The 23,848-nt window shown below is 61.8% G+C and overlaps 2 protein-coding genes across 3 annotated transcripts; one reads left to right on the forward strand and one right to left on the reverse strand.

Annotated features, from left to right (window-relative positions):
• Positions 1-8,228: 8,228 nt before the first annotated feature.
• LCN9 (lipocalin 9) lies at positions 8,229-16,902 on the forward strand. Of its 2 annotated transcripts, XM_079926034.1 has the most exons (6): positions 8,229-10,463; positions 10,567-10,700; positions 10,957-11,030; positions 11,387-11,497; positions 11,914-12,110; positions 12,612-16,902. In XM_079926034.1, exons 1-5 carry the CDS (start codon positions 10,368-10,370, stop codon positions 12,084-12,086), a joined length of 588 nt encoding a protein of 195 aa, XP_079782160.1. In that variant the 5' UTR covers positions 8,229-10,367; the 3' UTR covers positions 12,087-12,110; positions 12,612-16,902. The 2 variants fall into 2 exon arrangements, with proteins under 2 accessions (XP_079782160.1, XP_079782159.1); XM_079926033.1 differs by lacking the exon at positions 12,612-16,902 and having other exon boundaries at positions 11,387-11,535; positions 12,067-12,419.
• Positions 16,903-18,010: 1,108 nt separating this feature from the next.
• Positions 18,011-22,994, reverse strand: SOHLH1 (spermatogenesis and oogenesis specific basic helix-loop-helix 1). Its single transcript, XM_079926032.1, has 8 exons — positions 22,877-22,994; positions 22,409-22,552; positions 21,835-21,982; positions 21,249-21,316; positions 21,117-21,160; positions 20,271-20,448; positions 19,708-19,778; positions 18,011-19,105 (listed from the first exon to the last, which is right to left on the reverse strand). The coding sequence occupies exons 1-8, from the start codon at positions 22,939-22,941 to the stop codon at positions 18,888-18,890; spliced, it is 936 nt and encodes a 311-aa protein (XP_079782158.1). The 5' UTR covers positions 22,942-22,994; the 3' UTR covers positions 18,011-18,887.
• Positions 22,995-23,848: the final 854 nt, after the last annotated feature.

Raw genomic sequence — 23,848 nt, forward strand, 5'->3', positions numbered from 1 at the left:
TTGGGTCAAGCTGGGGCTACTCTTCATTGTGGTGCACGGGCTTCTCATTGCGGTGGCTTCTCTTGTTGCAGAGCACGGGCTCTAGGCACGCAGGCTTCAGTAGTTGTGGCATGTGGGCTCAGTAGTTGTGGCTGGCGGGCTCTAGAGCGCAGGCTCAACAGTTGTGGCGCGCGGGCTTAGTTGCTCCGTGGCACGTGGGGCCTTCCTGGACCAGGGCTCGAACCCGTGTCCCCTGCATTGGCAGGTGGATTCTTAACCACGGCGCCACCAGGGAAGCCCCCAGAGACATTTCCTAGCTTCCAAATGAGGGAGGAAAAGAGGGTGGAGGCCGGTGCCACGCACACGCTTCAAGTCCTCAGGTCTCTCTCTCCTGTATCCTCATCCGACCCCTCAGCACATCCTTGATTCTCTTTTCAAAACAGAATCCGACCCCCTTCACCCGCCCCACTGCTGCCTCCTGGTGCGAGCCGCCACCTCCTCCCACCTGGATCATTGCAGCGGCCTCGTACCGGGTCACCCTGCTCCTGCCCTGCCCTGCCCGACGACCACCTGTCATCCTGCCCCAGCGGACACACAAGTCCAGGCCCTGCTGCCAGGAACACTGTAGCTGCCATCAGACCAACCCCCACTCACACAGAGTAACTGACAAGTCTGCAGAAAACATAAAAAAACAACTCTCCAAGGTACTGGAGAGTGACCAACAGACAGCGGAAACTGGAGAGAAGCTGGCCTTGGGGGAAGAAAAGAGCGCTGGCTGACTTTCCCCTTTCTGTTAAGCAGCTTTTCTGTCTGAGCACGGGCCCTGCTCGCTCAGGCTGGGCGGCTACGCTCGACAGGAACTCTGGGTCTTCCTGGCCTAAAGAACCAGCTGGGGAGGAAAGGGGACCCCAGGAGGGAGAGTGCCGTGGAAGGCAGGCCCTGAGTCCCCGCAGCTCCTGGTTCCCCGTGGGAGGCTAGACCTGAAGCCCGGCCAGGCCCGAAAGGATGGACAGACACTTCTGACCCACCGCACGGAGGGAACAGAGCCAGCCAAGAAACCGACTGCCAACGATTCTTGGGAGCAGCAAGACAGAACTGAGGATCTAAACCGCACCCTTCACGGCATCCGGATACAACACCAAACCAGCAAACGCATAACGAAAGGAAACACAACTCAGACGCAGGCTACTGCCCTGGTGAGCCAGAGCTGGAGACACCAGACAGCCTCCTGAGTGTGTATGCTCAGGAATAGGATGGAAAAGTATGCTCAAAAAGAACAGAACCGTGGGACCCCTCAGAGATATAAAACTCTAAAAAGAAATAAAGAGAAATCCCGGAGCTCAAATATACATGTATACATTTCTAATATAAAATATTATATATAAAATATATGATAATGTGAAATTTGTATAATATCTAAAATTAAAAACTCACTGGATGGCTTCGCAGCAGAGTGGACATGACAGAAAAGTCAGCAAACTTGGGGACAGATCTATAGAAGTCATCCTATTTAAAAAAACAAAGAGAAAAAGACTGTTTTAAAAAAATGAGTAGCACGTCAGCAATCTGTGGGACAGGATCCAAAGGCCTGATAGACATTGAATTGGAGTTTCAAGGGGGGGAAGGGAGTGACACAAGGAAACACACACACACACACACACACACGCCCCAAACAAAGAACCAGAAAATTTACAGAAATAATGGACAACAACAAACAATAATCCCAAACTTGATGAAAGACAGTTTCGGATTCTAGAAATTGGACAAACCCCAAAGCAGAATGAGTACAAAGCAAACCGCTGTCAGGCCCCCAGGAAAACCGCTGCAACTCAAAGGTAACGTCACACACAGGAGACACCTGGCACTGCGTTTCCTCGGAAACAATGGAGGACAGAGGACAAGAAACAGCCCCTGCGAAGGGCTGAAAGGAAAAATTGACCTCGAGCCAGGATTCTCATCTAGGAAGTGTCCTCCAAGAAAGCAGACCCCTCTTTGGAGGGAGTCAGCTCCCTGCCCCCTCCCACCAGGGCCTGAAGCCAGAGTCCCGGAGGGGTCTTCCAGACGCCTCTCTGAAGACCTTGCTGCCAAATCAATGCAATTAAAAATGGGCGGCAGGGCTTCCCCGGTGGCGCAGTGGTTGAGAGTCCGCCTGCCGATGCAGGGGACACGGGTTCGTGCCCCGGTCCGGGAGGATCCCACGTGCTGCGGAGCTGCTGGGCCGGTGAGCCATGGCCGCTGAGCCTGCGCGTCCGGAGCCTGTGCTCCACAACGCGAGGGGCCGCAACAGTGAGACACCCGCGTACCAAAAAAAAAAAAGAATCCACCTGCCAACGCAGGGGACATGGGTTCGAGCCCTGGTCCGGGAAGATTCCACATACCACGGAGCAACTAAGCCCGTGCGCCACAACTACTCAGGCCTGGTGCCACAACTACTGAAGCCCGTGCACCTAGAGCCCGTGCTCCGCAGCAAGAGAAGCCACTGCAACGAGAAGCCCGCGCACTGCAACGAACAGTAGCCCCAGCTGGCCGCAACTAGAGAAAGCCTGCACACAGCAACAGAGACCCAAAGCAGCCAAAAATAAATAAGTAAATAAATAAACTTATTTTTTACAAAAACACAAATCCTGTAGGATCCACTTATGTAAGGTCCCTAGAGGAGTCACAGCCATAGAGACAGAAGTAGATGGTGGGGTTCAGGGGCTGGGGGAGGGGAAGGGGAGTGAGTGTCTAGTGGGGACAGAGTTTGGGAAGATGAGAAGGTCCTGGAGACGGAGGTGCTGACGGCTGCACAGCAACGTGAATGTGCTCGATGCCCCTGAGCTGTGCACCTAAAAGTGGTTAAGATGGTGAATGTTATGTTAGGTATGTTGTAGGACAAGAAAAAAATAATTAATTTAAAAATAATATGGACGAATCCCACAAACACAATATTTCCTGCATAATAAGCTAGACACAAAAGAATACGCCCTGTGATACTGTTTTTGTGAATTTCAAATACAGCTGAAATGCAAGTACGAGACCCCATCACATACGAGAGCCGTTTCTACGGCTGCTCCGGAGGAACCCCAGGAGCCGTCTGCATCTTGGTAGCAGGTGTCCCTACGGAAAAGCCAGGTCTTCATTTCCTGGTCTAACGTTCACCGCGTCAATGACTTGGCCGCCTGCGGGCTGGCACACACACGCACACCATCAGAGGACAGAGCGACATCAGGGGTCAGTCAAAGGCTTCTGGGAGGACAGCAGCAAACGCAGGGTAGACCAGCCCCTCCTGAAACGACTCACCAGTGGGGAGAACTACCTGCACACACAAGACCAGCCTCACAGACGGGCGGGGGTGACACCGGCAGCCTGGGGTTGGCATGCGGGGCAGGATGCGGCATGGGACACGGTGCAGGACAACTGAATCTCTGCATCCTGCCAACCTGGAAGGTGGAGGGTTGGGGGAGCCCCAGGGACAGATTCAGGCCACTGGGCTGTGGGGTCTGCAGGGTCACTTTTTTTTTTAAGTCGAGGCAGGTTTATTTAGAGAGCTACACGCTCCATAGACAGAGTGGGAACCGTCTCAGAAGGCGAGAGGCTTCAGGGTCACTTGAACAACCACCTGCGGAAGGCCCACTGCCAGCCCCAAGATAGGACCGCCTCCTTCTGACCACCTGCCCAGGTGCGGCTCCCTTGCTGCTGCGGAGCTGGCTGCGGTATTAAACAGCTACCAGCTCGTTATTCTCAGTGCCGCCCTGGCATCCGGTCTCCGTGGAGGCTGGAAGGTGGATGAGGCAAGCTGGTCACACTGACATGAGTGCCTGCAGGTGGCTGAGGTCACCTGGGCCCCAGGACAAGGATGAAGACTTTGGTCTCCACACCTGCCACGCGGGCGGGAACACAGGTGTGCAGCTGCTGGTCCCAGGCCAGAGGCCTCAGACAGGTCTGTTCCAGGAAGCGGCCTCCACGACAACAGCTTTTGTTCCTGAAAATCAGCATCTCAGGAAACGTTTGCGGAAGTGCCAGGGTGCCTGGCGCCCTGGGCCCTGGGTGACGTGGTTGCTGCGAAGCTCCTGGCTAAGGAGGGACCCCTTCTGGGTGGAGGGCTCTCACCATGGGGCCCCTGTCGAGGAGGACACCCAGGACAGACTCGGGCGATCGGGTGTAAGACCCCGGGTCAGGAAGTCGGCCATGCCTTCCTCTGAGAAGGGAGATGCCGTGACACAGAGCCATTAGGAACTGACGTGGAAGCATGTTGGCCTTGTCAGGAGACCTGCCTAGAGTGAAGATGGGGACCCCTGGGGGGTGGAGAGGAGTCAGGCCAGTGCCACAGGTAGGGACCATGGCCGGGACCTGACCGGCCACCCTCACTCCAGGCGTGACCTTCAGTGACCCGCCAAGCCTCAACCGACATCTGTGAAAACAGGAGGGGATTCAGTGAGCCCAGCACAGCCCAGCCCCACCCCCCGTGGTCCCTCCACTGCCAGCCCGTTGGCTCCTGGGCCCCTCACACTGCGCCACAGCCCAGAGCTGCTCCCTGAGGAGACCTGGATGGGCTCATTCCCGACACCCCACATGTGGACGTTGACCCAGGTCCCGGGAAAGTCTTCAAACTTTTCCAGCTACCTCCATCAGGTGACCTCTTTAAGCATCCCTCACTCACGCTGGTCCCCACGGGGACTTTGCAATTCAACCCAAAGGTAAGAGAGCACCCCACGACAGGAGGCATGCTGGGCACCCCGTGTTCTCTGGGGCATAGGTTTGGGGGTCCCCTCCTCACGCCAGACGGCTAGTGAGCGGCCTGGCACTCCCAGGGCTCCAGGCCTTTGGCGAGCGGTGGCCGCGCTGTGCTTTGCAGGCTGGACTGTGGCCAGGAGCACGAGGGCCACACACGCCCTCTCTGGGAAGGACAGCCACCACCTCAACCCCAGTTCCAGGGTGCACAGTGCATTCGACTCAATTCCACAAGTGTCTGTGCCAACCAGCAGCGGCAGCCCTGCGGCCCCGTCCTGAAGCCGCCGTGCAGGCTCGCTGTCACGCCCTCTCCCCCCGCCCAGCACCTGTGCTGGTCCAGGTGGCTTACCTGGGCCACCCGACCCTCCCGCCACCCCACCCCAAGGCCTCTGCCCACAACCCTGGCTGCTCCCTCCAAGACCGAGGTCTCCTGAGCTGGGCCAGGCCAGGCCAACCGTCTCCCTGCACACAGCCCACCTCAGCAGTCGCTTCCCAGGCGCTGTGAGACCAGCCCCTTCGGGAGGCCCCCAACCAGCCGCTGCAGAAAGACGAATGACAAAATCCAGCAGCCCTGGGGACAAGAGTCCTGTCAAGCTGGAGTAGAGGGGCCTGGCAGAGGGCGCTCACCAACTGCAGCGGACGGCGCACCGACGTGGACACCCCTGAAACCCTCTGCAGTCACGGAACCACGGTGCACGGACAAAATACCAAAGTCTCCGGACACCCGCTGTTACTACTCTGTTCCCAAAGCGCTTCCACTGGCCGGGGGCTCCCAGCTCAACAAAGCCCCTCCCATTTGGGCTGGTGGAGGGTGTCCCCGACTGTCCAGCCGCCCACGCTGCCAGACCCTCAGGTCACCCTCATCCTGGGGCGGGTGGAGACTTGGAGAAAACCTCTGGGGAAACAGGCATCAAATCAACACATGAATAGCTCCACTGCTGTCAGGAGAAAGAATTCTACTTATTTTGGTACAACGCACAAAGAAGTGCAGAACAGCCACGTGCAGCTCCGAGAATCATCGCACGGCAAACCCGTGCATCCACCGCCCAGGAGGCCCCACAGGCGCAGCTGTGAGTCCCTATTTCCCCATTCCCACGGCTCTAGAGCCACCGTGTGAAGAGCCCACAGCTCTGTCGCCTGGTCTTCTGTCGGTGACCCTGGGGCGGCCTCCAGGCCGGGCTCTGTGCACAGACCTGGGTGGGGAGGCACCCAGGAGAGCGGCGGGCGTATCCAGGGGCCTCGGCGGCCCGTGCCATGGCTCTCCCGTGTCTGTGAACTGACCAGCATCCCTTCCCCAGAGCATCACCTCACGCTGACCCACGTCCTTGTCATCACTGGTGCGATCATGTAACTGCAAGTGGGATCGGGCTGCTCGCTGCTCTAAAGCCGTTAAAGAGACAAGGTTGGTGGATAGGAAAGTTTGCTTTATTTCCAAGGCCAGCAACCGGGTGGGGGGCGGGGATCAGGGAGGGGGGAGGGCAGACTCGTGTCCAAAGGCCGACTGGCCCCCCACTGACAGGGGACAAGAGGTTTTACAGACAGAGAGAGGGGGCTACATGCAGAAACAGCACAGCCAGCTCTGCCACTCACCTTGAAACTGGTCCTGCGGTGGTCTAACCAGCGTCATCTGCACTGTTTTAGGTACAGTTAGTCTTCAGTTCCAGGGTCGGTTTGTTCCCATTTCCTCGAGGCCAGTTCTCAGAACTGCGGCAGCTTATGTCATGGCTACAGTCTGGTCATCATGTAGGTAGCTTCTTCCACCTGGTGGGGTTTCAGTATCTATAAGACAGCTCACAGGATACAGCTCAGAATATTATCCATAGCCCTTGAGGAGGAGCTAAAGGTCCTTGACTTCGCTTAATGACTAAACTATGATTATTTGGTCTCCTTTGACTGTTTTCTTTTGCTTCTGCATTTTCTCACTTCTCTGATTAAAGTTATTCTTTGGCTAAAATTTTTCCACAGACAAAAGGCTGGCGGAGGACATGGTGGGGAAGGACCAAGGGGTCCTGCTCCGTTTCAATCAGGCATTTTAGTTTTAGTCATTTAGGGCATTGGGGTGGGGGTGGGGCTGAAATCTCATTATAACTTTCATTTCTTGGACCACTAATGGGGCTAAAACACTCTCTCATGGTTTTGGTGTCTTTGTCAAATGATAACTGAGGTCTGTGGCCCATTTTCTACAGTTGTGTCTTTTTCTTGTTGATTAGCAGCTGCTCTTTATATATCGTGGACAGGAGCCCTTGACTACGTGAGTAGTTTACCTCTGCCACCCTGGGGCTGAATTTTTCACCCACTTCATTGTGTCTTGCAGGGAATGGGGCTCTAGTCTCTGACAGTGCAGCAACTGGTGGCTTCCAGCTGGACTCGGCCAAAGGGAGGCCCCCCAGGGAGCAGGATCGAGAGTCTGGGGTACTCACCCCCCCACTGCCCCTCCCTTAAGCTGCACCTCAGCCATGTTGTGTCCTTGTTGGGGGCCCTGCCTACACCTGCAGCCTAGAGTCCACCACCTGCCCCCCGAGGCCCCTGAGCCCAGGGCGGTAACACCTCCCTTGTGGGCTTCTCCTAACCCTTCCCACCAATTCCTCAGGAGCCCTTTCCCCAAACGCTCTTTCATTACCCCTCTGGATGTGCTCACTGTTCCTGCCGGGACCTTGACCGCTATCCTGCCGTGTGTGTCCTGCGGCTGCTGCACCAAAGGACCACAGACGGGGCTGAGACAGCAGCGTTGTCCTCCCGGTACCAGAATCCCGAGTCAAGGTGTCCATGGGGCCGGGCTCCTTCCAAAGGCTCGAGGGGAGGACGGGTTGTGGCTACATCCATCCAACCTCCACCTCTGTCAGCACGTGGTCATCTTCCAGTCACCCTCCCTCTGCATGACTGTGTCCACACTTGTCATCTTTTTTTTTTTTTTGCGGTACGCAGGCCTCTCACTGTTGCGGCCTCTCCCGTTGCGGAGCACAGGCTCCGGACGCGCAGGCTCAGCGGCCATGGCTCACGGGCCCAGCCGCTCTGTGGCACGTGGGATCTTCCCGGACCGGGGCACGAACCCGTGTCCCCTGCATCGGCAGGCGGACTCTCAACCACTGCGCCACCAGGGAAGCCGCCACACTTGGCATCTTTACAAGGACACAAGTCACGTTGAGTCGGGCCTACCCTGTGACCTCATGTCAACCGACTAACTCTGCAAAGACTCTACCTCTAAGCAGGGTCCCATTCTGAGGTCCTGGGTTAGAACTTCAACCTGTCCCCGGGGTGGGGCACATCCAACTCTTAACACTGCTGGAATTTATCTTTGTATTTTTTTTTTTTTTTTTTTTTTTTTTTTTTTTTTTTTGCGTTATGTGGGCCTCTCACTGTCGTGGCCTGTCTCGTTGCAGAGCACAGGCTCCGGACGTGCTGGCTCAGCGGCCATGGCTTATGGGCCTAGCCGCTCCGCGGCATGTGGGATCTTCCCGGACCGGGGCACGAACCCGTGTCCCCTGCATCGGCAGGCGGACTCTCAACCACTGCGCCACCAGGGAAGCCCCTTATCTTTGTATTTGACGTAAGGTCAAGGTCAAGGTCAACGTTCATTCTTGTCCTTATGAGCAAGCAGACGACCCAGCACCATGTATGAAAAAGGCTGCCTCTCGCCCCATTTCTCTGCAGAACCATCTTCACCCTCAGAAGTGCCCGTACGTGGACTCGAGGGTCTGTTTCTTGCTCTTTGGGTTCATTTCTTTTTCAGTGTCACACAGATTACACGCTGGCTTCAGCACGAAAGCTCATGATGAGAACAGGAGTCTGGGAGAGCCAATCCTACCAAGCTGACCTTCAGGAGAGTCCCGGCTATTTTTAACTCGCGGCATTTTCAGACATCTTGGAATCAGCTGGTGAATCCCATAAGACATATACGCTGCTGGAATTTCAACTGGGACCCTATTGTTCTTAGGAAAAGAACTGACATTTTTATAGTATTGAGGCTTCTAATCCCCGTACACGTGTATGAACGTATCTAGTTTACCTTAATTTCTCAACACTAGCTTATGGTTTACTGTGCAGAAGCCTGGCACCATTGTTGCCTTGGATTTGTTCCCAGCTAATTGATTTTTTTCACTGAGTTGTAAATGAAGTCTCTCTAAATTTCATTTTCTAAGTATGCAGTGCTCGTGTATAGAAACAGTTCATTTTTGTGTACAGAGCCTATGGCCAGTCGCCTTTCTAAACTCACTAATGAATCTGAACAAGTCACCTGCAGGTGACCTGGACATCCTCCACACGGGGTCACGTCACCTAGGACCATCTCAGGTTCGCCACTTCCTTGCAAATCCTTCTGCCTTTCCCTTCCTAGAAGCTTCTGATGCTTCACCAAGACAGAGGTCAGTTGCCCTAGTATTTTGTAAACCCCTTAATCAGATGAGGACGCGCCCGTTAATTTCTAGAGCGGTATGAGTTTTTGCCATGAATAGTGGCTGACTTCATCCAGTGCCTTTCCTGCAGCTAATACCACGATCAGAGGATTTTCCCTCCGCTCTATTAAGTGATGGAATCATGGATTGATTCACGATCCCTAAACCAACCTAGCAGTTCTGGATGGAACCCTACAGGTTGTAAAGTACCTTCCTTTCCACAGATGTGGCTGGATTCGCTGTAGGGTGTTTACCTGGGCTCCTGAACCTACGTTCATGGGTGGGTGTGACGTCAATTTTTCCTTTCTCGTAATGTCCTTGCCCAGTGTTGACACCAAGGTGTGGCACTGCGGTACCAAAGGAGGGGCTCTACCTGGGGCACAGTCGGCTGCACAAGGCCACCGCTTCAGTGGGGGATGAGGGAGGGGGATGGGAGACCCCACACGAGCATCTTCGAAGGGTCTTGCAGCCAAGAAACGGGCCGGCAGCCAGCAGCCAGGGAGCAACGTCATTGCCCCTTCAAAGGTGAGGAACTGAGGCTCAGAGAGCTAAGGACACAGCCCTGGTTGGGGGGGGCGGGAAGTGTCTGCACTCACGCTGCTCTGCCCTGTGCCCCACGGCCCCGGGGGTCCCTGTGCAGCACGAGGGAGTCAAACTCAGTCAGGCTCCAGCAGGGGAGTCGAGATGGGGCACATCCCGGCTCCCGCTTGCAGCCCCCTCACTCCCGCTGTGCCTGGCTCTGCCCAGATGGTCCACTCCAGGGGAAGCGCCCGGCAGCATGGCCCAGGCCGTGTCACGAAGCCACCCCTGTCCCCCAAGCCAGGGTCGTCGGTCAACCCCCAGTGGGGAAGGGCACCCAGGGCTGCCGCTCCCCCGGGGCCGCCCCCCGAGTCCCAGGGCCCCATGACCAAGCCACACAAACGTCTGGGTGGCCGTCAGAAGGGAGACCTCAGGGCTGCCCAGGTCAGCAAGCGGCTCTGTGACTTGATCATTGATGGGAACACAAGGACCCTGGAAGCCTGCCCAGGCGGACACACCCGCTGTTCCTGGAAACAGCATGACTGCACCACGCACGGGCAGGGGGGCTGTGGACAAGGGCAAAGTGGCCATTGTTGGCCGCAGGCTCAACAAATAGAAGGTAATTGTGGTCAATGGAAGGGGGCTGGTGACAGCCCGCCACGTGGCCAGGAACCTCTCCCGGCAGGGGACAAAAGGGCCACCACCACGGGCTCTGGACACCTGTCCGAGGTGCCGCCGGCCATCCCTCAGCCCCCCTGACTCGCCATGAGCCTCCTGCTGCTGGCTGTGGGGCTGACCCTGCTCGGCTGCCCCCAGGCCCTGCACTGGGGGCCCCAGGACCCCAACTTCAACGAGACTCTGGTAGTCAGCCGCGGGCGTCGGGCGTGGGATGGAGAGGCGGCTGGGGGCAGCAGCCACAGGGACAGGGCCGGCCGGCACCAGCGTCCCCCCCTCTGCTCCCCAGGTCAGCGGCGAATGGTTCTTGGCAGGGATGGCCTCCAACCAACCCAAACTCCTGAAGGAGGACAAGGACGCGGGGCTGCTCGTCCACCGTATCCAAGTCACCCCCAGGGCCCTGCAGCTCCACCTGCACAAGAAGTAAGTCAGGGGCAGGTGCGGGCAGGGCGGAGCCCAGGTGAGTCGCACGACCCTGTCCCCCGCCCCCCTCACAGCCTGCTTTCCGGGCTCAGAGGTGATGTGGGGCGGGGCGAGGGGCTCGCTGCCTGGAGATGGACACGAGAGTCCAAGGTCCAGGGTGGCCGAGCTCCCCCAGTCCCACCGAGGGGCTGCAAGGAGAAGGCCGAGCCCTGCCTTCCAGACGCGGGTTCCAAGGCGACCTGTCACCCCTTCCCAGGGTAAATGGTGCATGCGTCCCAATTACGATGATGGCAAATAAAACGAAAAGGAAATTTCAGTACCGGCTGGAGGGTAAGTATAGACTCGCCATCCTCCAGCCCCACCGCTGGAGGCGGAGTGTGGCCCCGTCCGCCCGGCCCCACGCCACCCCCAGTTCGGGGCGGAGTGTGGCCAGGAGCCCCGCTGCCGGGACGCCCACTTCGAGATGGCGTCCCCGGGCTGGGCACGGCACCCCCGTGGCACCGGCAGCAGTGGCGGGCACGTGTGGGCGGAGGCGTCCGGGAAGGGCCCGAGGGCCACACCCGGTCCTGCCCAGCCCAGGGCTCGGCTGGCCCTTAAGAGCAAGTCGTCCAGCCCTGTGAAGGGACCAGAGGGGTCCCAGGGTCTGGTTCTTGTCCCGCCTCCCACCCTGACCCCCGGGGTCACAGATGCCGACCAGAACAGGCTTTTCCTGGAAAAAGTGGACCCCAAGAGCTACGTCATCCTCTGCAACCACCGCGAGAAACGTGAGAAGGAGGTGGTGGTGGTGAACCTGCTGAGTAAGTGCCCAGAGACCCCTGCCTGCCTGTGCCCACACGTGGACCACCCGCCACCCCGCAAGGGCAGGGCGAGCCCCTCCCCCCGCCCCCTCCAGGGACACCCAGTCCCCAGGGAGGACACCGGGCCACAGGCAGCAAGACACAGGATGGACCCCGGCCACCTCGAGGCCGTCTGGACCCAGACACCCTCAGACTGTCCTGGGGCCCCAGCCCTTTATCCCAATGTGGAGTAAACAAAGGACAGGAGACAGCAATGACCAGGACCCAGAGAAGAGGCCTGCCCCCACCCCAACGCTGGGCCTGCCCCCATAGCCACGCCCACACCCCGAGAGGGCAGCCTCCCAGCCCACAGAACCCCACCGCCCGCGGTCCCAAATGACCAGCAAGACAGACGGCCCCTGGCACTGTGCCCCCAGGCCGGACACGCGAGGCCAGCCCGGACGCCCTGCTGCTGTTTACCAACTACTGTAGAAGCCATGGGATTCACCCCACCAACATCATCAAAGTGACCGCAACTGATGCGTGCCCACGCCTGCCCCAGCCTCGGACCTCCGCTCAGCTCGCCACAGATCACTGCCCTCGCGCCTGACAACGGGGAGGCTGCCGGGCCCAGGTGGGTGACCTCTGACCCCGTGGGGACTGCAGCAGGGGATCCCCTGGGGGTGGGGGTCGGCGGCAGGTGCCGCTCGGCACAGGCGTTACCAGCTGCTCCACGCGGGGCCTGGCCCTCTCGGAGACTCAGGATGCAGTGCCGGGGGGCGTGGGAGGGACCCAAGGTGTGGACGCCCATCGGGGCTGACCCAGGCTGACACGGGCAGGGCCAGCGGGGGGGCAGAGGGGCCTGTGGACACACTCGGGGTGGGCCTGCAGGTGGAGGACTATAGAGGGCAGACCTTGGGGGTCCAGAGCCTGGCACGCGGCTGCCTGTGACAAAAGCCCCTCCCCATCGCCTCCTCTGTCCCTCAACAGACGCCCCCAGGCCGTGACCCGCGGGAGGGCCCGGGGCGGTGGGGAGCCAGCTGCCCTGGCTCTCAAGACAGTGCCCCGCCCCTCCCGCAGGTCTGCCCCCGCCGTCCCCCACCACTGAGCCTGCCGCACCCCCGCTTGTTCACAGGGGTGTCTCCCAGGCACCGAAGGACCAGAAAATCTCGGTTAACCCAAGGAGCCCTTCAGCTGCCCCACCCCCTAGCAGCAGCCTCCGCCCTCCTGGAGGCCTGTCCTGCTGTGTCCAATAAATGATTGACCCGGACCCAGTGTGCTCTGGGGGGCCTCAGCCCGAACACAAGCGTGGCCAGTGTCAGCATGGTGACCGGGAGCTGCCCACTGACACCCCATCCCAGGCCAAGGCTGCTGGGGACAGGGGATGGGGACCCTCCTGGCGACACCAAGCTGGCCTTGGACTCACGTCCACGGGGTTTGGAGAAGCTGCTACAGGTTCACCAGGACACCGTTCAGAGCGCAAAGCTGGGAGATGGTGCAGGGAGGGGGCGAGGCCAGGCCCCACGGCCACCCTGGTCCCCTCAGGCTCGGGGCTGCGGGCAGTGGCAGCCCCAGGGCTCACCCCGTGGTGGTGCTGTGGGGTGAGACCCCGGCAGTGGGGTCTCCGGGCAGAGAGCACAGCTCCGGTGGGTCGGCCAGCAGAGCGCCTGCAGGTTAGGGGCCCCTTCAGACCACACCCTGGTCTCCCCTAAATGACAGTGGCTGAGGCCCTAGGGGCGGACACGGTGGCTGGGCAGGCAGCAAAGGACGTGTCTTACCCTCCTCGAGCTGCCAGAGCCTGGTGGGTACCCCCTAAGCCCCCCTCCGACGCACACAGTGCCAGCCAGGGCTCCCACCTGGGGCCAGGGCCCGGGCGGCCCACTTGAGTCCCCCATCAGCCAGGCCCCCTCCACTGGATCCCAGCCTCAGGGAAGCTCCCTGCCCCACAGCTGGTGAGCCCCTTTGCTCCCCCAAGGGCTGTACCTCAGGCCACTGTCACCCCAGGCCAGGGGGCTCTCTCCGGTGGCCAAGAGTCCCCCGAGGCCGTGTCTTGGGCCAGGCTCCCAGCACCCCAGGGCACATGTCACAGGCAAGGGTATCAGCCAGCCAACACCCAGCCCCTGGCACAGCTGAGCCCGCCCACCAGGCGTGGGAAAGTCAAGTGCATTCGGAAAGAGCCCAGGGGGCCATTTGTGCGAAGCCAGGCCTGCCAGGATCCCAAGGGGCTCCCGCAGCGCACAAAACACGTCACACACACACACAGAGGCTCAGACGGTCGCGCACAAACCACGCACACGCACACGCGTGCGGGCGCATGCTCAGACGGGCCAGGCAAAGGCATCTGGGGCAGAGGTCACAGCCCTGCTTTGGGCTTCCCAAATGGATATAAAAGGACGTGCTGGTGGCAGGGGTGGGGGACAGCCTTCTAAGCCTGGTCTTTGTCCTTTGAGGCTCCGTGATGCTCTGATGGGGACGGTGGGGTGAGTGCTGGGCCCTGACACCACGGAGGAAGAAGCCGCCCTCAGGCACCACCTCCAAGGACAGAACTCCCACAGCCTCCTGCTCAGACCCTGAAACGTACCAGAGACGTGCCTGGGGGCACTGTTAGCCCTGGAATCCCTCCCCCATTTGTAAAGCAAAAGCCGTTAAAAGAGAGAAGACCGGGGAATGGGAAGCCGTGTCCTCCAGAGGACCCTGGGGAGTCAGGCTGTGGCTGTGATGCTGCTGGACTCGTCCCCCGGAGCTGCCCTCCATGAGGGGTGGAGACGCTGCAGACCCCGACACTCCTCCCATGTGTCCTTCTGTGCTGTTTAGAACCCTTTCCACCACCCCACCCAGGGCACCGGGTTCAGGAGCCACCTGCCCCAGCAGAGGCCGTGTGCCCGGGAGGTATCCTGACCCCTGGCCCCTCACTGATTGAGGAGCTGCATTCTGAATAAGCTGCCCCCCGCCCCAATTCACAAGCCCCCGTGAAGCACAGGCGCTGCACCCCTGGGGCTACCGGGGGGGCAGCCTGGACAGGGACTTCCCAGCCGCCTGGGATCTGGGCTGCGCGCACGCACTTGGCCGGCTTGGCCGCACGCGACCGCAGGAAGCACCGGGACAGGACAGCGGCCCAGCTTGGCCCCGCAAAGAGGCCAAGGGCGTTCTCCAGGGTCCCACGCTCCTCTTCCTTGCTGAAGGGTCTGCGTCCTGGTGGCCACTGTGCCATCACCTGGCCTCCAACGTCCATCCCAAACCCAGGAACAGGGCGCTTTCGGGACAGTCCCCGAGCAGGCCCAGAGCAGGCTGGGGGGCAAGGACTCACTGAGGAACGATGCCCTGGGAGGGCCCACCCAGAGAAACCCCAACACTGGGAAACAAACCCACCACCGGCTGCCCCAGGCAGCTGCGCGGCCACGGAGGTCAGCCTGGGGACAGGCCCTGAAGCTTCTGGCCGACGTGTCCCCTCCACCTGCCACCCCGCCCTTCACCAACAGCTTTCCTTTTCGGGTTAGGATCCCCAGCATTTCAAATGAATCGAGTGCAACCAACCTCCACGCTTACAATAATAAGATACAATTTCTAAGAGGCGTAATGGGATTGTTTTCTGCGCCGAGAAGGCAGCACAGGGCATCCGTCCGTTCAGCGAAAGCTCCTGGCCTGACTCTCCCGAAGGCAAATGCAGGAACTGGGCACGTCAGCTCGACCCCATCAGCAGAGACGGGGGAGATTCACATGATCCGGAAGCTTCTCTCCCACCGCCCTCAGAAGCAGAGCCAGCCACGTCCCTGGGGCTCGGGGAGGGTCCTTAGAACCGGCACCACCAAGGGCACCCCCTGCAGGAAGGGCTGGCCAGGCCCCGGACAAACCAGACACCAACTCTGGCCTCGCTGGGTGCTCCCTGCCCTGGCACCCAGGCCCCATCCAATGGCAGCGGCTTTGGAATGCACGGGAGCCCAGGCCCCCCTTGCCATGGCTCTGCACATGCCACCTCCTCCAGCCCCATAAGCAGCAGGTGGGGCGCTGACCCGCTGGTCCACGAGTGGACACTGTGGGCGCCAGGGCCTCCCTGGGCTGCTGCCTCTGCAGGGTCCGCAGCTCCGAGGGCACCAGCTGCCTGTGTCGAGGAGCTTGGGGCCACCTGCAGGTCCCAGAGGGGTTAGAGACGGCCAGACAGGGCCCGCGAGGGAAGGGGACCACCTCCGTTTGCACTCCTTCCGACCACCAGCCCCAAAGCCCATTTCTGCTGAGACCCCTTGAGAGAAGAATCAGGACCCACATCCCTGGGACCTCCCTAGACCCCACGCCTCCATCATACGGCTTAGCTGCCCCCGCCCTGTCCACCAGCACGTGGCCACAAGTGTCCTCTTCTCCTCTGGAAGAGTCAAAAAGATTCCAGAAGGTTCTGGAAAAAGGAGGAGAGGGAGGGACTCATGGTGGGCCCTGGAAGGTGACCAGGTCCAGCACCACAGGGGACACTGGCTCCCGGCCACAGCGTGAGCTGCAGCTCTGACCCCTGCACAGGAGGGCCAGACCAAGGCCCCCACCCTCCCCAGCGTCAGGTACGACCCTGAAGAAAACATTGAAGCCAGGTGGGCCTGGGCATGGCTGCCCTGGGGACCCTGTCATGCCATGGGCACCCTGCTGTGCCCAGGTGGCAGGCTGCAGCACCTGCTGGGGGATGACGAGGTGTCCTGGGTTTCAAGAGACCAAAGGCGGGGCTGGAGGAAGACTGAGCCTGTTTCTGGCTCCTTCAGGCCTGTAGAGTCCAGCTTCCAGGGCAGGTGGGGCCTGTCCTTTGCCCAGGTGTCCCCCCACGGGGGGTGGGGGGCGGGCACACTGAGGCCAGGCTGGTTGGGCGAGGGTCTCGGGAGGGCTGAGGCCTGAAGCGAGGGAACCATTTCTCTCACTCATTGGGCACCTGGGTAGGAGATGGACAGGATGGGCCTGGCCTTACCAAGAAAAGGTCACGTTGGTGGTAGGCAAGGCCCTGGCACTGTGCTCTCCAGACCCCTGAGGATGAGCAGTGGCCGGCCCCTCCCAGGTGGGCAGGGAGGCCCTTGGCTGTGCCAGGCTCCAGGTCAGGACCCGTGACCAGACGCCGTGTGAGGCTCCTGGGCAGCCCTGAGCACCCTGACCACGACACCAATGGGGAGTGACCCAACGTGGCCTCGAAGTTCAAGGAGGAAGACGGGCAGCAGGGAGGGCGGGAGGCGGCAGAGGAAGGGGAGGCAGGGCTCGGGGAGGGTGGACGGCGGTGCTGGCAGAGCAGCTGGCCACCTCCCAGCTCAGCCGGCTGACAGATCCCAAGGGGCAGCCACAGACACTGCCCAGCAACAATGTCCGGGGCTGAGAGGTCGGTGGACCTGGGAGAGGGTGCAGCCTGAGGGTGTCTGGGGTCCTGCCGAGCCCCACGTCCCCCTCCGTGCAAGCAGCAGCCACTGTCCTACTTCCAGGAGCCCCTGGGGGTGGGGGGAGGAGAGCAGGTCACCTAGAGAGCTGGGGGTGTTATGCTGAAACCCCCTCACTCCCCAAAACAAGCCTGTAGTCACCACCGTGCTTTCTAAATCCACCCCGAACACCCAACTGCAGCCAACAGGGTAATTTGCTTAGAAAAGGGCCAGAGCAGGGGAGGGGTGGAAAGCAAGCTGTTTCCGGGACCCCCAGCTCCTTTCCGCTCCAGCAGCCGTGACAGCCCAGCCCCCACCAGGCCCGGGCGGCAGCCCTTTCTTCTCCCCACCTTGGAGGGGGATCAGCTTTCCCAGCACTCCCCCAGGCAGCGAGGGAGGTCTGGCCCCAGACGGCCGTCCGTCCCGTGTGGGCATCTGGAGCGGCGCCCGTCCCGTCTGGGCGTCTGCAGCGCTGCCCGTCCCGTCTGGGCGTCTGCAGCGCTGCCCGTCCCGTGTGGGCGTCTGGAGCGGCGCCCGTCCCGTCTGGGCGTCTGCAGCGCTGCCCGTCCCGTCTGGGCGTCTGCAGCGCTGCCCGTCCCGTGTGGGCATCTGGAGCGGCGCCCGTCCCGTGTGGGCGTCTGCAGCGGCACCCGTCCCGTCTGGGCGTCTGCAGCGCTGCCCGTCCCGTCTGGGCGTCTGCAGCGCTGCCCGTCCCGTCTGGGCGTCTGCAGCGCTGCCCGTCCCGTCTGGGCGTCTGCAACGCTGCCCGTCCCGTCGGGGTGTCTGCAGCGGCGCCCGTCCCGTGTGGGCGTCTGCAGCGCTGCCCGTCCCGTCGGGGCGTCTGCAGCGCTGCCCGTCCCGTCGGGGCGTCTGCAGCGGCGCCCTGTCTGATGCAGCAGCTTTGTGCTCGTGGTCCCAGGGCCTGCGGGACCCGACCCAGGACCCTGGCCCGGGTGCAGGGTTGACGGCTGCTCTCCTCCCACGATGGGGCAGGCGCCACTCACCCACCCCTGCTCTGGCCCCGCCAGCCTGCCTGGGCCCCTGGACCCTTCTCAACACCAGCTCCGAGCGCCCCCCCCCCTTCACCAGCTGGAGGCAGTGCAAGTGAGCCCTCCTGCCACCCGAGATGGGGTCCTGCCCCTCGCCTTCTAAAGGTCTAAGTGGGGAGTTTAAGGGTCAGGGTGGGTCCACCCACCCGCTGGGGGTCTCAGTCAGGCTTTTGAACAAGTTGAGTCCCAGCTCCCGGGCCTCCCTCCCAGGGTGCTGGGGTGAAGATGCCCAGGACTCCAGAAAGGGACAAGCAGGGATCAGGGTGGGCTGAGCCCCTGACCAGCTTGGGTCAGAGACTGGCACCGCCTTCGCTGTGACTGAAAGGTGATGGGATTCAGGCAGGGTCACTCCTTACAGGAAGCCAGTGCCTCCCCGATCCTTGGGGACGGGAGCAGCTAAGGGTCCAGACGCGAAAGCCAAGCGGCCTCCGTCCCACGCCCCCCAACGGGCCCTGCACGGGGAGCACCAAGGCCAGCACCTCGAAGGCAGAGGTGGTTCCTTTCCCAGGTGCCCCCGCTGGTCCGGAAAGAGGCCTCCCCAATGGACCTCTGTGGGGCCCCTCAGACCAGCCTCACGGGCGCAGGGAGTTGGGTCCCACGCCTGCCTCTTGGGGAGCAGACCAAGGACACAATTCCCCATCTGTGGACCCCTCCCCTCCCTAGCCCCAGGGCCGGGTTATTTAGGGATCCCCCAGGCCAGGAACATCATAGGAACAAATCCCCAGGCAGGGGTGGCTGCACTTTGAACAGAAGCTGCACCATCTGCCCAGTGAATCGCGTTAATTACACGAAATCTACACAAGTTTTGCTTCCTCCAGAAACACTGCTTTTCCTCTTTTAATATCCAGCCTCCGCTTCCCCAGCCCCCCGCCCCACAGCCTCGCTGGAATTAGAGCACAGCTGCAGCCCAAAGCCCAAGGACAATGCCCAAGCACGCGGCAGGAGCTGCTGCAAAGGCCCCGTGCCCCGCGGCCTGGCGCAACCCGGCCCTCAGTAAGCAAAGAAGTCGGGGAAGATGGTGTCTACCTCCTCCCGCAGGGCCGAGCTGGGGCAGCTCACGTCTGAGCTCCATGGCTCCAGGGGCCCGTCGGGGGGGTCCTGGGAGCCGGGCTCATGGTCGCCCAGGAAGCTGGGCTCTGCCCTGTCCAGCACGCTGCTCCTGGCGGGGACCCGAAAAGGGGCACTGCTGCCTCTGCCCTCCAGGGACCCTGGAAGCAGACGGGACGTGTCAGCAGAACAGGCAGGTACCCCAGGGCACGCAGAGTGGACTCAGTGTGCAGAAGGGGGCCCCCCTCTGCCCATCTGTCCCACCCAACCAGGAAGCCCTCTGCTCATCCTTGAGGTGGGAACAGAGGACCCCTGACCAGGTGGGTGGGCCCACTCCTGCCGGCCCTGCTTGAGACGCAGAACCAGGAAGGGGCTCCCCCACCCCATGAAGCCAAATCCTGCAGAGACGGGACTCATCGCACGTCCAGACGCCTCTGTGGGGACGAGGTCTCGGGAGAAGGCTCTGAAACTGACTCGCAGCCATACACACGCAACCCCGTGTTGCCGTGCACTCGAGCGCACAGGTAACTCCCCACACACCGCTTGTCGTTCCCACCAGCGGTCCCCAAAACCACCAGCAGAGAAGAAAACGGGAGCTCAGAGACAGACGCTGAGACCTTAGTGTCACACAGCAAGCTGGACCCCATCCCATCTCCCCAACAGCCCCAGCTGCCCGCCCAGCCCGCAACAGGACCAACCCAGACCCCAAAGCCTGTCCCAAGTTAGGGGAGGAGGTGGCCCGGGCCGAGCACCCCCCACTCACCCAGCCACCAGTCAGGACTGGCCGTCAGCAGAAAGGACGACCCGTCTTCGACATCATACCCCGACACAGACCTGGATGCAACAAGGACACCCTCACCCTGAGTCACCCCAGCTGGACCCCAGGCCTTTCACCTCGAGAGAAGAGCATGGGCCCTGAAAGGCAGCTGTGGGTTCAGAGACAACGGGGTGCGCCCTCCCAGCCGGACCCTGAGCCCACCCTCCTGCCTGCCCCGAGCCAGCCCAGCCCGCTGCTGCTTCCTCTCCAGCCCCAGCAGCTCCCGGCCCACACCCCAGCTGGTAGAGCTCGCAAAACACAAACTCACTTACTGTCAACCAAAACGGATGACCGTTAAGGAGACAACAGCGTTTCCAGAAACACGTTAGAAAGCCACATACGTGGCAGGGTCTGGCTGCTCCGGGACCAGGCCAGCGGCCTGGGCCATCCAGGCAGACACCGAGGACGTTGAGGGGCAGAAACTTCCCGGGCAGGGGGTCCAGGCAGAGCTCGGGCAGGGCTGGGAGCAGGCATGTAGCGGGTCACGCACACACCACTGGGACACCCACCTGGCATCCAGCGTTATGGCCTTGTCAGTCCCTTGACCTGGGGATCGAGCCCGGCCCAAGCAGCTCTGAGACTCTTCGCTCACCAGCGGGGAGGGTGGCTGCCGCGACCACAGCATGGGCGGCCTCAGGGCCCTGGAAGGACTCAGGCCTGGAGACCGGAGGACCAGGCTGGGCGGCTCTGGGGGGGAAGTGAGGCGTGGGTCAGCCTTCCCCACCTGGAGAGCAGCCCTCCTCTGAAGACCTGAGTCCCTGCCCACTGTGTCCTGCATAAAGAACCCATGAATTTCAAGAGCAAAAAACCAACAAGTAACCAGGAGCAGATAGATGGCCAGAGGTGAGGCACCTGACACCTGGGGCCAGGGAGGCTTCCTGGTGGAGATGCCGACTCGGCCTCAGGTCAACCATGGGGGACTCGGACCTGGGGACCCTCACGCTTCCACCTCTTCCTCCATCTCCATGATTCCTGACCAAGGACTTCACCCTCAGACCACCGTGCTGTGTGATCTCTGCACCCTCACACCCTGAGCTTGAGTCCCGACCTTCTTTGGGGGGCCCAGCTCTGCTGCTGGCCCTGGCGACAGCAAGACCCCCTCCCCGCCTTGAGGAACACACCAGGGGAGGGGGAAGGCACAGTCTTGCCTCCCGTGGCACTCGCAGACTGGCAGCCGTGGTCCAAGCAGTGACCAACCGCCATGGCAGGCATCCAGCATGAGGGAAGTGCGGTCATCACACTGCCCTGGGGGCCTCGTCGGAGGCGGCACGACGGGAGGACAAGGGCCCGCTCACGCTCACCAGGCAGGGCCGGCGGCCCACCCAGCACTGCGGCCGCCCCCACCGGGGCCTTACCGTCGTCCACATCCGCAGCTGCACGGCTCGGGGAAGCCTGCTGCCTGAAGCACGCAAAGACAGAAGGAGAAACCTCTGAACAGTCCGCACACACCATGCCCGGGAGTCCCCTAGCCCCACTGGGACACTAACATGGTCACGCTGGACGTTCCCACGCCGGGGTCCGGGGCACCTGCTGGGGTCTGACTCGCCAGGGCCACCTGCAAAACATCTTTCTGCCACGTGTGCCATGTCTCCTTCGTAGAAGCAAGAACCAAAAACGGAAATAGACACAAAAAACGCAACAGAGACCATCAACCAGAAAACCCACAAAAAAAGCAGACTGTGGGCCCTCACTGGCCACCCTGCCTAGGGCCCCAGAGGTCCTCCCTGAGTGCAAACCGTGTCCTCAAGACTGGGGGGTGGGGGCGGGAGGGAGGCTGAAGGCCATGCCCGCCTGGGGACCTCACAGCAATGGGCCTTTTACCCATACCAGCCTTGGCACCGTGGGCAAAAGAACAAAGAACATAACTGGAGAACACGGCTTGTCCCCGGGGCTCCCGCAGGAGGTGCTGTGCACAAACGGAGGCGTGTCTGCAGAAACGCGGCAGCCCCGGCAGTGCAAGGCGGAGGGCAGAGGGAAGCCAGGCAGCCGGGTGGTCAGAGCTGCCCGGGGCACAGGGGGGGATGCCCATGGCTCCCCCCAGAGAGCTGACAGGGCTGCCGCAGGGCAACTCACAGCGTGCTTCTCCCAGCCGGGCACCAGGGCGCTGGCGAGCCGAAGGAACTGCACCGACATCTCCAGGACTGAAGCCATGTCCTCCCGCCGGCCGTCGAACTGGGGCAGCAGGGCCCGCAGGCGCTCACAGCTCAAGGAGATCCGCTTCCTGCCTCCAGGGAAGTGACCACCGACCATGGGGCAGTCTGGCCTTGACCCGGAAAAAGCACCGCAGCCACCAGAGCCCTCTGAGCCCTTTAGGGATCGTGTCAGCACACACTCTGGCCCAAGGCCCTGGACCCCAAGCTGCAGGCTATCCAGATATTTGCCGCGGGCGACCCAAGCCTGCACCGTCACTGCCTGGGGGTGTCGGTGGCACAACCTCGAGGTGCCCAGGACTTCAGGTCAAAGAAAGGGCTGCAACGGTGGCCCTTGGGACCCCCACCCCCAAAAACGTGTGTTATATTCACCTCGGGGATGTACTAAGCGTTCCCTTACCCGACAGACGGCACGAGCCTGTCCCAGCCACCTGAAACCAGCTCGCGGGCACAAACCTGACCTCCTCTGACCCCCAACCCCACTGCGCGGCCCCCACCTGCGCTGCCTCTCGCTGAGCACGTTCCGTGGGAGGTAGGAGACTGGACCCTTGGCCACCGCAGGGGCCTGGGCCTTGGCCTGGCCTGAGCCGTGGCAGAGATCCTCGCAGCGTAACTGGGTCCCAAACAGGAAAGGGCCGCTGCTGAAAAAAGCCAAGAGCGCCGGGCTCTGTGATCCCAGAAAACGCCCCCGGAGCCCCGAGGCGGTGATGGACATCTTGGGAGGCGGGCGCAGAACAAGGCCTGGGTCGCCTAGGAACACGGCCCTGGGCCCTACCTCTTGGCACCCCTCCCTCTTTCCCCCAAAGGGCCGGGGGTCGGGGTTCTGCCCCAGGCGGGCCAAGCTGGGTGGGGACGGGGATTCGGTGCATTTGAATTGGATAGAAGCGCCAGGTCTGGACACCCCGAGCACCCCCAAGCAGGGGCGTTCCAGCTGACCCCCTCCGGCAACCCCCCCCAATTCTCACCTGCACCCCTCGGAGCCGGGGGCTCCGGGAAGCCCAGCGTCTGACGCAAGAGCCCTGAACGCCATAGGCACGCAGCTGGAGCTAGTGGAGAGGCCAGCAACGCGCCCGGGCCCCCACGTGCGCCCCGCCCCGCGCAGGCCGTCCTGCAGCCCCTCCCCCTCACGTGCACTCGGCCCACCCCCACGTGCTTCCCGCCCAGGCAGCACCTGGCCCGCCCCCACGCGCGCCCTGCCCCCACGCGCCCCGCCTCCCTCACATGCGCTCTGCCCCGCCCCACGCCCGCGTGCAGTGAAGCTCCGCTCGCCGAGAAGTTGCCAGAAAGAAGCGGCGGCTGGGGTAGGTGGTCAGAGTAGGTGGGCTTCTTCCACCCTTTCCGGGTGGTCGGCGCAGCTCCCGCTCAGTGGGGTCTCCCCTCAGCTACCCACCGCGGGCGCCCCCGGGTGCCAGCCCCGAGCTGGGCGCTACCCTCAAGGGTCTCACGACTGGGGGGGCCAAGTAGACTACGAATCTGTGGAGGGAGGGGCAGGAGGGTGTCCTCAGGGCGAGGTGGTTTTCAGGAGCGAGCTGGGCAGCGTCCCAAGCAGGAAAGAACGCGAGCCCAGGCGGTTCCCTGGGCTGGCACGTGGGTGAGGTGGGCAGGTAGGATCCCCTGTGTGGCAGGAGGAGTTGGACTTACCTGAGCGCAGAGGGGCCGGGGAGCTACAGGTGTGGGAGGAGAAGGTTTCAGGATCAGTGTGGCCCGTGGGGGACGTTGAGGCCCAGGTAGGGGAGCTAAGATGGGAGCGGGGAGGCTGGTCAGCCAAGATCTATGGGACTCCGGCCGGTTCAGGATGGGCAGAGGGCCCCACCTGCCTCTGAGGGCCTGCCCGTCCCCCAGATGGCATCTCTTGCAGGGGAAGCTCTGCCTAAGCCAGTGCCACCGCCCACTCAGGAGCGAGGAGGCTTGCAGGCGCCTCCCAGCCTTGTCTCCGA

Source organism: Stenella coeruleoalba (genome assembly GCF_951394435.1).
Source record: "Stenella coeruleoalba genome assembly, chromosome: 7".
NCBI classification, from domain to species: Eukaryota; Metazoa; Chordata; class Mammalia; order Artiodactyla; family Delphinidae; genus Stenella; species Stenella coeruleoalba.

Bases quoted from the DNA above. Each gene is read 5' to 3' on its own strand.
- SOHLH1 (XM_079926032.1), bottom strand. From the start codon at position 22,941: ATGGCGTTCAGGGCTCTTGCGTCAGACGCTGGGCTTCCCGGAGCCCCC. The intron at 19,779-20,270 runs GTGGGTGTCCCA...TGTTGCATCCAG, and splicing joins GCCATAACGCTGGATGCCAG to GTCTGTGTCGGGGTATGATG. The intron at 19,106-19,707 runs GTGAGTGGGGGG...GTCTGCTTCCAG, and splicing joins CAGTCCTGACTGGTGGCTGG to GGTCCCTGGAGGGCAGAGGC.
- LCN9 (XM_079926033.1), top strand. From the start codon at position 10,368: ATGAGCCTCCTGCTGCTGGCTGTGGGGCTGACCCTGCTCGGCTGCCCC. The intron at 10,464-10,566 runs GTAGTCAGCCGC...TCTGCTCCCCAG, and splicing joins CCAACTTCAACGAGACTCTG to GTCAGCGGCGAATGGTTCTT. The intron at 11,031-11,386 runs GTAAGTATAGAC...CCGGGGTCACAG, and splicing joins ATTTCAGTACCGGCTGGAGG to ATGCCGACCAGAACAGGCTT.